Source organism: Narcine bancroftii, chromosome 1 (genome assembly GCF_036971445.1).
Source record: "Narcine bancroftii isolate sNarBan1 chromosome 1, sNarBan1.hap1, whole genome shotgun sequence".
Taxonomy (NCBI): domain Eukaryota; kingdom Metazoa; phylum Chordata; class Chondrichthyes; order Torpediniformes; family Narcinidae; genus Narcine; species Narcine bancroftii.
In genome coordinates, this window is record NC_091469.1 from 402764618 (window position 1) to 402778288 (window position 13671).

Here is a 13671-nt window from a genome sequence, read left to right on the forward strand (position 1 = left end):
AGGGCATAAGAGAAAGAAGCTGAGAAGTAGTGGGGGAGAGGGCAGAGGGCTAAGAAAAATAGCTTTCTGATAGGAAAAAGAAGGGGCGATGGGAAGGGAGTGAAGGATTGAGGTAAAAAGAGAGACTGGCTTAATGGAAATTGGAGAAGTTGATATTGATGCTGTTGGTTGGAAAATGCTGAGCCAGAATCTAGGGCATTGTTCCTCCAATTTGCAAGTGGCCTCAATTTGACAGTCCATGAGGCCATTGTGGAATTGAAGTGGTTGGCCACTGGGAGGACCTTGCTCATGAAGAGGACAGAGCAAAGGTGTTCAATGAAGCAATCTCCTAGTCAACATCCAGTGTCCCCAAAGTGGAGGATGCCACATCAGGAGAGCCAGATGCAGTAAATTACCAATACAAGTTCAGGGATGCAATGTTCAGATAGAGGGGGGTGGGGTTGGTGTTCAGGGATTTGGATCTTAAATGGGGGATTGGCCAGGATCAGAAAGTTGGAGCTATCTGGTTGGCATCCACTGTGGAATGAGATGTTGTGCACGAAGTTGGGATTAGGAATCTATTTGCCGATTTCAGTCTCTTCCCTATCACCTTCCCCCAAACGTTCTCATTCCTTGTTCTCTAGTTTCTCACTCTGTCTCTTAATTTTTTTTCCTTCCCTTTAGTTCGCTTTGGCCTCTAGTTGCCAGACTCCACCAACCTCCTGAGTCCTCCACTAATTGCTGATCCCCACATCTTTAACCATCACCTCTCCCAAAGTCTGCGCTCCTATCCTGAGCATCTATCCAGCCCCACCTCATCAGAATAAGAGCACAAGACTCTGAAGCAGAATTGTTCCATTCAACCCTTTGAGTCTGCTCCACCATTCAAATCATGGCTGATATATTTTCTTTTGTCATACCCATTCAAATGCCTTCTCCTCATAAAACTTTGATGCCCAAACTAATCTGCTTTAAATATACTCCACAGGTGTGTGTGGCAATGAATTCCATAGATTCACCAGAAATTTTAACTTGACTCTGTTCTAAAGGGGTGACTTTTTATTCTGAGGCTGTGCCCTTTGGTCCCAGACTCTCCCATCTGAGCATTTTCTCCATGTCCAATCAATATTCAACCAATTTATATTCAGCCGCTCTTGTACTCCCAGTTCTCCACCAGGGGTTTATTGAGTCCCGTGCATGATTTACTGACAATGGTGATGATTCAACCAGGGGGAGAAAGAGCCTTTTTTGTCTTACTTAGAGAGAAAGAGAGAGCGAGGGAGAGATGGAGAGCAAGTGCAGTAAAGTTTGGAGGTGGGATCTGACCAAGGTTGGGATGAAGTTAAATGGGATTGTAGGAAGATAATGAATGGGGTGAGATTCATGTACCGGAACCAAGGGCACTCAATCGCAGAAATATAGAATTCCTATTTGGAAGCTGAATCCACTGAAGTTGAAGAGGGAAAAGTCTCACAGTGAACACCTACAAAGTTCTTCAATGAACTTGCCTTCACTCTTCAACATTTGACTCTGCCAAATGATGTGGACATTGATCTGTCCACATCAGATTGAGAAAAGCTGGACTGCTTCTGCATTATAGGACTTGCCTCACAGTAATGGAATGCACTGTTCTTTTCAATGTGTCAGTTCGGCAGTGGCAGTCTGTGAAACTGCTGTTTGAAGTTCAATACCTCTAACTCTCTCAAATCTCATGGTCTATGAGATCCCAGCCCTCCTTTATGAATTTCTGAGATGTGAATAACCTGTGGCAGATTCCTCGAAACACGAGAGATAACATCAAAGTGTCTCTTCATAATACTTCAAATCAACAGGCAGTGTAGACAAGCCAGCTTTTTGTCTTTTCCAAGGCCAATGTCTCCAACATAGATGGACTATTCCAATGAGCAGACAATATTTTTACCATTGCTATATAAAGGACACTGCTTGACATACTGAGTTTCTCCAGCTTGGACTTTGCTGATCCCAGATTGCTGAAGCAGTTACTTCTACCACTGCCATGGCAAAAGGTTAGTCGTTGGAGAGGGGAATCAATTCAAGAATGTTCTTAAAGTCCCTTTTTAAAGAACATAGCCCCTTATCCAATGTATATATTCAGTATTAAATTGAGAACATGGCCTGTTTTGGGAATCACACAGTAATGTAAGGTAAATGGCAGGAGTGTATTCACCTCACAACCTCTTGCCTCTCTTGTTCAATGTATGTTGTTCCCATACTGCCCTCATCAACCATCTTGGGATCCACTGAATTGGAATGGAAGCAGAATATACTCAACCCCTATGATCTGCCATAGAAGAAGATGGTGCATAATGGGCTTTCAGCTTTGGAAATTTGGGCACTGGCTGTGATTTTTTTTCTGCAGAACAAGTACTGTGGCCTTTTTGGTTAGAGGGTTATCTTGCAAAAAATTGTAGGCTGGTTAATAATACACCAAAACTTCAGTTTCTTTGGATTTGGTAAAATAATTGAAAAACTGTTTCAATGTCTTCATTTCAAATCTGATTCTGTTTGTTGTTGCCACTTCTGACAGGCGTATTCGCAAAGCATTCTGTACTGCCAATGGTTGAGAATTGCTGGAAAGAAGTGCTGGCAAAAAAAAATGTTAAAAAGTAAATTAAATTTAAAATGCCCATCTTTGTCATTGCTATCTTTGGAAAAGAAGTGAATATCATTAAGCGTTTCCAAAAGAGTAATAAATTTAATATATTGAAAAATGATAAATTATTAGAAACCATATTCAAAATCACTGAGATTACAGACATTGCCAAAACCTGCGTGTCTAGTCGAAATTTCATTCAAGGTTGTCTTTAGAAAGCATAAATACTTTGGGTGCATCTAATTTATGAATTTCATTAATGGCATGGTCTTGTGAGAAAATGCATTACAGCATTATGTGCAGAGCTCATGGTCATCAATGGATATTTTGGGTACGAGTGTGATCCTACATTACTTGACACAAAACTGACACACTTTCTTTTAGGCACCAGTTATTCCAGCTTAAATCATCGTTGCCTGACCTTTGGATATTCAAAATTAAGTGAATACACAAATAAGACTTACAAATGGTTAGTTATTTCTAATCTTTGCAATTTGTTTTGCATGCCATAATAGCAAGTCATGAAATAGAGTGGAAGGGAAGTATTGCGGCAAAATGGGAAAAAAAAGTTTACCACGGACCTTCTAAATGTTGGCCATTTCAGCTGTAATAGGTCTGTACAGTCATTGATTCACTCTTTAATATCTTTTGCCCCATCAATGAGCAGCTACATTTTTTCTCTGAGCATCCAAAAAAAAAATTCTTTCTGTATTCAAGCTAATCAATTGGAGAATTTGCCAGTAATCCCCATTTCAGTTCCCAAGGCATAAATCATCTGCAATCTCATCCATCACTTTATTTTTCAAACAAGAACTGGTAGAGATTATTTTCTGTTTTAATCAATTGCAAATGCAAAATTTCATAAACCAAGGCCACTGGGAAGTGAGGGATTGGATAGTTGAGGCACTGGCGATGATCTTCATATTGTCACTGAGGACAGGAGTAGAAATAACCCAGGAAGCTCTAGACCACTGAGTCTTGCTTCAGTAATGGGCAAGCTGTTGGAGAAGATTCTGAGAGAAAGGATTTGCAAGCATTTAGAAAGGCACAATCTGATCGGGATAGTCAGCAAGGCTTTGTCAGTAGTAGGTCATGTCTCATGAGCCTTTTGAACATGTAACAATGATGAAGGTAGATTGGAGGAAGTAGTGTATATGGATTTTGATAAGACACGATGAAGTTCTCCATGCAAGTCTCATTGAGAAAGTAAGGAGGCATGGTATCCAAAGACGCCTTGCTTCTGGGTAGATAATTGTGTTGCCCGGAGAAAACAGAGGGTAGTAGTAGATGGTTCATATTCTGCATGGAGGTTGGCAACCTGTGGTATTCTGCAGTGTTCTGTTCTAGGACCCCCTCCTCTGTAATTTTTATAAATGACCTGGATTAGGAAGCAGAAGGGTTGGTTGGTATGTTTATAGATGACTCCAAAGTGGGTGGTATTGTGCATGGTGTGGAGATTTGCAAGAGGTTACAAAGAGACATTGATAGGATGCAGTGCTGGGATAAGAAATGGCAGAGGGAATTTAACCCAGAAGAGTATGAAATTATGCATTTCAGGAGGTCAAATTTGAAGATAGAATACAATGTTGATGGAAGGACTCTCAGCGGTGTGAATGAACTGAGAGATCTTGTGGTTCTGACCCATAGGATACTCAAAGTGGCTGCGTTGGTCGACAATGTTAAGGTCTTGTGGTTCTGGCCCATAGGATACTCAAAGTAGCTGCATTGGTCGACAATGTTAAGGTGTATGGTATATTAGCTTTCATGGGATTGAGTTCAAGATTCTTGAAGTAATGTTGAAGTTAATCAAGACCTTATACCCAACTTGGAATATTTGCATTTATTTCTGGTCACCTCACAACAGGATAGACGTGGATGTTACAGAGAGAGTGAAGAGAAAATTTACAAGGATATTGCCTCGATTGGGGAGCATGACCTATCGGGATAGGTTGGGTGAACTTGGTCTTTTCTCCTTTGAGCAATGGAGGATGAGGGGTGACGTGATAGAGGTGTATAAGATGATGAGATGCATTGATCATGTGGATGGCCAGAAGCTTTTTCGCAGAGCTTAAAATGGCTAATATGAAGGGGCCATAGTTTTAAGTTGCTTTGGAGTAAGTACAATACAAAATAGGGGATGGAGGGGAGGTGCAAAAGAGACGAGAATTTTTCCCACATAGTGATGGGTGCATGAAATATGCTGCTGGCAGTGGTGGTGAAGGCAGGTGCAATAGGAGCTTTAAGAGAGAGTTGGATAGGTACATGGAACTGAGAAAAATGGAGTGTTATACAGTAGGGAAATTCCAGAGAGTTGTTGGAGTAGGTTATTAAATTAGCACGACATTGTAGGCCAAAGGGCCTATACTGTGCTGTAGAGTTCTATGTGGATATGTTCATGCTTTTCAAATTGTGTGGGGGAAAAATACACTATTGTTTGCTATATTTACCTTGAATTATTAAAATAGGCTACTTAAAATGAGGTTTTAGACATTTAAAGTATGCTTGCAATAAAGTTCTTGCATGTTTGAACATGATTGGTCCAAGCTCTTTCTCTGCTATCACATTATCTTGTTGAATGTAATGCTAAATTGCTTCCAAATATAACTGCGCAACATTGAACGCTAGCATTGATTAACTACAGTTTAAATTTGTGGTTTATTATAATTAAAGTATCAGCACTCCACTTTTCTATTTCAGGCAAGAAAATCTGCTAGATTGTGACTTAAAAAAATAAATAAATGCATTTGAAGATTATTTAGAAGGAATAGCCTCAAAATAATTAAAAAAGAACACACCTGCCATGTACTGTAATTTGACGATTAATTTTAGTAGGGATGAATATTTCTTTCGCAAATAAGTTTTTTTTCAGCATTAGGCTTTAATATTGCAAATTACCATTTCCAAAAAAAAATGTACTCAACCAACAATAATGACAAATTGTACAAAGCTGCAGATCCTGGGAAACTTGAGAACTCAATGCGATTGATTCCTGGGATGACAGGACTGGCATACGAAAAAAGACTGGATAAACTAGGTTTATAAGCATTGAAATTTAGAAGAATGAGAGGGAATCTCATTGAGACGTATACAATTCTGACAGAATTAGATAGGTTATATGCAGGAAGAATAATCCTGAGGTTGGGAAAGTCCAGAACAAGTGGCTACAATCCAAGTTTTAAGGACAAACCACTTTAGACTGAGATAAAGTTTTTCTCTCAGATTTGTAAACTTATTGACTCCTTAACACAGAAAGTTGTTGAAGCCAGTTCATTTGATCTATTTAGAAGGAAGTAGAATGATTGTCTAAAGGGATCAAGGGTTTGGAGAGAAAGTAGGAATAGGGGACTGAAGTTGTATGTTCATCCATGATAATAATGAATTTTGGAGCAGGCTCGAAGGGCAGAAAAGCCTACTCCTGCACGTAGTTTCTATGAGATACTGAAGGAACTCTGGCTCAGGAAGCGTGCACTGGATGACATTTTGGGTCAGGAGTCTTTATCAAGGCTAATTCAGATGCAAATGATTGGAATCCCTAACTTGACAACTGAGATCCAGCCAAATTCCCTTGATCTTTTTTTATTTGAATGACATTTGAATCCCACAGTGTCATTTTTCATGTTCACGCCATCAGATAGTTTTTAATGGGAAGCTTATTGTGCCCAACATTCATTCAGTAGTGAGCTCCATACAAAGAAACTTGGGGAAAAAAATCTAAGGTAGAGGAAAGGCAAGGATTGATTAGAAAGTGTCAGCATGTCTTTTTGTTGAAATCCTGTCTCATAAATTTAATCAAAAATTTTAATTCGAGAACTGAGCATATTGGTTGAGTGGGAATGTGGTAATGTTGTCTATGCAGACTTTTTAAAGACATTTGACAAGGTCCCAAATGGTTCAAATTCATTTATTGTCACCTGTCATGAGGTACTGTGAGATAATTCATTTTGCAAGTAGTCCAGCTAGTCAACCCATCAATCGTCAACAAAGGCAAATCATAGTACAGAGTTACAGCGTTACAAAGAGGGATAAGTTAGAACAGAGCAAAGGCAACATTATTTTGCATTAATGTGAGGTTCATTCGGGAGTCAGCTAACACTGGAAAATAAACTGTCCTTGAATCTGGTTGGTCCACAATCACAGTCATGAATCTTCTTCCAATTAGGAGGAGGGAGAGGAGAATGTAGTCAGGGTGGAATATGCACTGGTCCCACTGCCTGCTCTCTCCTGGTGGCCCACTATTGATTCCTGCGCTGCTCCCACTGCCCTGCTTTCTCCCGAGGAGGGGGGTTGGGTGAAGCAGGGCGGTGGGATCAGTGTGGGGACTGGTAGCGGGCTGTCGGTCGGGGGGGGGGGGGGGTGGAGGAGGGGAGTGGGATTAGTGTGGGTACCAACAGTGGGCCTCCGGGAGAGAGTGGGCAGTGGGATCAGTGCAGGGACAGACAGCGGGCTGCCAGGAGAGTCTTCCATTGATAGATGGCAGTGACGCTAGTGAGTCATGCAATGAGAAGGATCACTGTTGGTGTTACCATTATCGCCCCAATTTCAATATTGCATAGAAGATATTTGGAATATTTGGGGGGGGGGGAATAAAATTAGGTCTTGTATGCCATCAAATATGGTAACTAACTCTATGTAAATAACTTCCTTTTATAAAAGTAGTCAAAGCTCATTATTGCTGTTATTGTTGCCTGATTTATAAGGTGGTTATAGAAACTTGCCTCAGATCAAGGTTATTAGATAACAATGATTCCAATATTTCAGCTCTAAATGCTATTTGCATATCTATAAAATAATGAAATGATATATTCTAATTTTCAAAGCAAGAGAAACTATAAAATAGATGGACTAAAACAAAGTTCATTATAAAATATCTGTGCACTTAACAGACCTATCTGTGATTGACCATGAAGGGTCAGCACCTAATAATTATAAAGAGATGGCAATCCATTGCAACCTCATGTTTAAGTATTTGTTGTGATTTTTTTTTCCTAAATCCAATAAAATATCCACTGAATATAACATTGAAGGAAATTAATATCACCAGAGTTTGGCATAGCATCAAGAAAAGGTTGACCAATCACATTAGAGAATTGTACTGGAAGGAGTGGGGGAGGGAGAGGTTGGGAATGGAAATTTAGAGTGGAACATTGTTTACATTGCCATTGGTTTGTGTTTGTACAATCCATGTTGCACATGGATCTGATTCAGCACTTGAAAAGCTGCATTCATCAGCATGCTTTTGTGTTATCAAAATAATTAGCCTGAAAGAGAAGAGTATATAATTCTATAAAGTACCAAGTATACACATGTAATATTCAATATCAAGTAAAAGTAGATTCCCCTATTTTTAGCTCAAAAATCTGGTATTTTCCATATTGCATGTAAAAGTAGACCTCGCTCCATCCCCTCCCCCCCACTTTTTGGCCCCATCACCTGCTCTCTGAAGCTCCCGCCCCCTATATGACTTGCCATCTGTGCATCCAAGCCCCGGACATGGACTTGCTACCCAATCGCAGCTATCCGCCTGCTCATCCGAGCTCCCGACTCCTCAAACAACGCAGGTAATTACTGCGGTCAGAAGTAGTATACATGTAATAGTCTACACCCTAAAATTTACCCTAAAAATTAGTCCACAAAATTTGACTAATACACACATGTACGGTGTGTTCTTCGCATAATTAGCAGAAGTTAAGCCTATCTTGTCAGTGTGTTAATGAGCAAAGCAAAATTTAACTTTGCATGAGGGTTTGTTTTCCTCTTCCTCTCTTTGAATGCAGCCCTTTTTCAGAATTTTAAAGAAAAGGGAACAGTGGAATACTTGACAGCAGCATCTCCAGACAGAAAAGCAGTCCATATATTAATACAGTGGTTCTCAAACTTTTTCTTTCCACTCTCACATCACTTTTTTTCCCAATGCCATAGGTGCTCTGTGATTAGTAAAGGATTACTTAAGGTGGTTTATGGGTGGAAAGAAAAGGTTTGAAAACCACTGTTTTAATTGTACCACATTGACTCGTTATGTGCATGGTTTCAGAATTCCAAAGGAAATGGGGCAATGACAATTTTTCTAAAGCAAAATATTTCGGTAACAATTGGGTCAAGAACAGTGATTCTCAACCTTCCCTTCCCACTCACAGACCACCTTAAGCAATCCCTTACTAATCACAGAGTACCAATGGCATGGGGGTTACTTAAAGTGGTCTGTGAGTGGAAAGAAAAAGGTTGAGAACCACTTAATTAATCCAATGATCTTTCCATTTTTTTGTCCACCTTCGAAAGCAACTTTTAATTGTTCTCTTTTTTGTTTTTTTACTCCATTTTAGCCTGATTGAATATTTTTCAGCAATCTGCCTTATTTAACAATTAATGTTGACCTTTTAATGTTTCCATGTTTGAATTTTAGAATTATTATGGATATCCTTGAATGATCATAATTCATAGTCATATGGACATCACACTAAGTGCCTCAAAATGACTCATTGCCTGCTTTCTGCAAAAATTATGCCTTGAAAACAAAACTTCACCTGTTTTAGACTATTCATGATCATTACTGGCTGAAGTCAAGCCATCAGGAAATTGAACCAGCCACATCCTGCCTCGATTCAGCCTGTGATGATATCATTTGTGTGTAATTGATTTAATTATTTCACATTGGAAATTGGGCCTTTCCGATTAATGTCATCAAGCTAAAAAAGTCTGCTGATCTCAGACATGACTGATCATGATTAAAAGTGCACCCAAAGAAGATGAGCACTATGGTGACACAGGTGCCTAACCTTTTATCCAGAATTCTGAAAACTGACAACCTCCAAAAACTGGCACTTTTTTGGTAAATAATATCTGTTCAGTAAAGATGGCGTTTGGTACCAAACATGACCCAACACAACCCTCACTCAACTCCCGTGTATCCCGTCGCTTTCCAGTACTTTATAAGTGCATCCAAATCGCATATACTGACACCCATCTAGCTTTGCGGTGCTTTCAGTCAGCCTGGTGGCGATTCAATGGCCATTGTCACTACCCATAATCCCCCACACAGCTGAAACCGCTGTGCCTGTGCAGGGAACCGAGAAGACGAGAAGGGGACAGTTCCCAGGTGCTGGTTCAGCGGAGGGAGGGGGGGTGGAGGGCGGCAGGTGAGCAGGAGCAGGAGGGAGAGAGACAGCAGCACGATTCAGTTGGACGAGGGAGAGAGAAACGACAGCATGATTTTGGCGGGCAAGGGGAAAAATGGCAGCGCGACTTTGGCCAAGGGGAGGAGTGACGGCAACGCGACGGGCGGATGAGGGATGAGAGAGATGGCAGCATGACTTTGGCGGGCGAGGCAGGAGAGAGGGCAGCATGATCTGGGCGAGGTGAGAGACAGCAGCGTGACTCTAGTAGGCGAAGTGGGGAGAGATGGCAACGCGACTCAGGCGGCCGAATGGGGAGAGACGGCAGTGTAACTCGGGAGGGGAGTTGGGGCTGGAGATGGGCGTGTTTAAAGGGACAGAAATCAAAATGATAACCAAATCGGGAAGATTCAGAATAACGGCAAGTGTCTGGTCCTGATGATCCTGGATAAAAGGTTTGGCACCAGTAATGTACAGTCACCTACTTAGAATTGCACAGCAGAACATGAGGAATGTAGATGAACAGAAAGATTTGGGTCCAGTTCCACAATTCTCTGAAAGTGGAAACACAGGCCTAAAGGGTATTGAAAAAATATGTGGCCCTCTGTGTCCATCCTGACCTTTTGCTGACTTGCACTAATCCCATGTGCTAACACTAAGCCCATATCCTTCTCTGCCTTGCTCATTCAAGTGTCTATCTAAATGTGTCTTATACACAATTCTATCTGATTTTATACCACTTCTGGTGGCACACTCCATATATCAACTGCTCTCTCTCATTTTTTTAAAAAAAGTTTCCCCTTAAATCTCCTTCCCATCTAGACCATTGTCTTTTTTTATGATACCATTCCCATGGGGAAAAAAGATTTTGACCATCTACCCTATCAAAACCTCTCACAATCTGCTATAAATCTGTTAGCTCACTCCTCAACATTCTTCATTCCATGGAAAATGAGCCCAATCTCTCCCCATAATTAAAGGCAACATTCTGGTGAATTTCTTCTGCATTCTCTCCAGTTGATCACACGATTCCTGTAGTGGAGCAACAAGAACTGCATAATATGGCAAAACCAATGTTTTGGAAAGAGGTAGCAAAATGTCCCACCTCTTGAATGCAACACCTTGATCGATGATGGCAAGCATGCCACACCTTTTTCATTATCCTGTAAGCCTGTGTTGCCACTTTCAGGGAATTATGGACCTTGCCCCATGTTCATCAATGTTCCTCCTGCCTTGCTGAAGCTCTGATGGCTGTCATTAGTCATGGGTTGCTGGGTATTCCAAAGAGCCAAGATATCATTGGGCTCATTCCTTCGACTGGGTTGGTGGAAAGAGGGGAAAGGGGTGAGCCAAATGCTGTGATCTGCTTCTCCCTTCCTCACCTGCTATTTTCCAGCAGAATTGACCCCTGGCCCCTACCTTCCCCATCCTCCAATTTCCTCTAGTCAAATTTAATGCTCTTCAAATTGCCTTTTTTTCCCACTTTGGATTCTGTGTACATCTATGTTACCGCATCCGATGCGCTCTAGTATTTGCCAAAGCCCTTTCCTGCTCACGGTGTTGAAGGCTTTGGTGAGGTCAACAAAGGTGATGTAGAGTCCTTTGTTTTGTTCTCTGCACTTTTCTTGGAGCTGTCTGAGGGCAAAGACCATGTCAGTGGTTCCTCTGTTTGCGCGAAAGCCGCACTGTGATTCTGGGAGAATATTCTCAGCGACACTAGGTATTATTCTATTTAGTAGAATCCTAGCGAAGATTTTGCCTGCAATGGAGAGCAACGTGATTCCCCTGTAGTTTGAGCAGTCTGATTTCTCGCCTTTGTTTTTGTACAGGGTGATGATGGTGGCATCACGAAGATCCTGAGGCAGTTTACCTTGGTCCCAACAAAGCTTGAAAAACTCATGCAGTTTGGCATGCAGAGTTTTGCCGCCAGCCTTCCAGACTTCTGGGGGGATTCCATCCATACCTGCTGCTTTGCCACTTTTCAGTTGTTTGATTGCCTTATATGTCTCATCCAGGGTGGGAACCTCATCCAGCTCTAGCCTTAGGGGCTGTTGAGGGAGCTGGAGCAGGGCGGAATCTTGGACTGAGCGGTTGGTACTGAAAAGAGATTGGAAGTGTTCTGACCATCGGTTGAGGATGGAGATCTTGTCGCTGAGGAGGACTTTGCCGTCTGAGCTGCGCAGCGGGCTTTGGACTTGGGGTGAGGGGCCGTACACAGCCTTTAGAGCCTCGTAGAAACCCCTGAAGTCGCCAATGTCCGCGCTGAGCTGTGTTCGTTTGGCGAGGCTAGTCCACCACTCATTTTGGATCTCCCGGAGTTTGCGCTGAAGATGGCTGCATGCGCGACGGAAGGCTTGTTTCTTCTCTGGACAGGACGGCTTTGTAAGGTGAGCCTGGTGGGCAGCTCGCTTCTTTGCCAGCAGCTCCTGGATTTCCTGGCTGTTTTCGTCAAACCAGTCCTTGTTTTTCCTGGAGGAGAAGCCCAGTACCTCTTCAGTGGATTGCAGTATGGTAGCCTTCAACTGATCCCAGAGGGTTTTAGGGGACGGGTCCGTGAGGCGGGTTGCAACGTCGAGCTTTGCTTTGAGGTTTGCCTGGAAGTTTCCTCTCGCTTCGTCTGACTGCAGTTTTCCAACATTGAACCTCTTTCTGGGGGCTTTATTGTTCCTGGGCTTTGGCTTGAAGTGAAGGTTGAGCTTGCAGCGAACCAGCCGGTGGTCAGTGTGGCATTCCGCGCTAGGCATGACCCTGGTGTGGAGCACATCTTGTTTGTCACTTTCTCGCACCAGGATGTAGTCCAGGAGGTGCCAGTGTTTGGATCGGGGATGCATCCAGGTGGTCTTAAGGCTCAACATGATTATCCAACTGTTCCTCAACATGATTATCCAACTGCACGAAAACCAACAAGGTCGGGTCAGATACAGCAATGAGCTCTCTGAACCCTTCTCCATTAACAATGGCGTGAAGCAAGGCTGTGTTCTCGCACCATCCCTCTTTTCAATCTTCTTCAGCATGATGCTGAACCAAGCCATGAAAGACCCCAACAATGAAGACGCTGTTTACATCCGGTACCGCACGGATGGCAGTCTCTTCAATCTGAGGCGCCTGCAAGCTCACACCAAGACACAAGAGAAACTTGTCCGTGAACTACTCTTTGCAGATGATGCCGCTTTAGTTGCCCATTCAGAGCCAGCTCTTCAGCGCTTGACGTCCTGCTTTGCGGAAACTGCCAAAATGTTTGGCCTGGAAGTCAGCCTGAAGAAAACTGAGGTCCTCCATCAGCCAGCTCCCCACCATGACTACCAGCCCCCCCACATCTCCATCGGGCACACAAAACTCAAAACGGTCAACCAGTTTACCTATCTCGGCTGCACCATTTCATCAGATGCAAGGATCGACAATGAGATAGACAACAGACTCGCCAAGGCAAATAGCGCCTTTGGAAGACTACACAAAAGAGTCTGGAAAAACAACCAACTGAAAAACCTCACAAAGATAAGCGTATACAGAGCCGTTGTCATACCCACACTCCTGTTCGGCTCCGAATCATGGGTCCTCTACCGGCACCACCTACGGCTCCTAGAACGCTTCCACCAGCGTTGTCTCCGCTCCATCCTCAACATCCATTGGAGCGCTCACACCCCTAACGTCGAGGTACTCGAGATGGCAGAGGTCGACAGCATCGAGTCCACGCTGCTGAAGATCCAGCTGCGCTGGATGGGTCACGTCTCCAGAATGGAGGACCATCGCCTTCCCAAGATCGTATTATATGGCGAGCTCTCCACTGGCCACCGTGACAGAGGTGCACCAAAGAAAAGGTACAAGGACTGCCTAAAGAAATCTCTTGGTGCCTGCCACATTGACCACCGCCAGTGGGCTGATAACGCCTCAAACCGTGCATCTTGGCGCCTCACAGTTTGGCGGGCAGCAGCCTCCTTTGAAGAAGACCGCAGAGCCCACCTCACTGAC

At 42.9% G+C, this 13671-nt stretch overlaps 1 protein-coding gene across 6 annotated transcripts in view; it reads left to right on the forward strand.

Moving 5' to 3' along the window:
* The window catches only part of LOC138751489 (aryl hydrocarbon receptor-like), a 238356-nt gene that overhangs the window by 159324 nt on the left and 65361 nt on the right, over positions 1-13671 (forward strand). The window contains exon 1 of one of the 6 annotated variants that reach the window (XM_069913797.1): positions 2982-3062. The exons of the other annotated variants lie outside the window; for them this stretch is intronic. Coding sequence (XP_069769898.1) covers positions 3060-3062 — 3 coding nt within the window. The 5' untranslated portion in view covers positions 2982-3059. Of the gene's footprint in view, positions 1-2981; positions 3063-13671 lie in introns of those variants that run through there. 6 annotated transcript variants of the gene reach the window in all.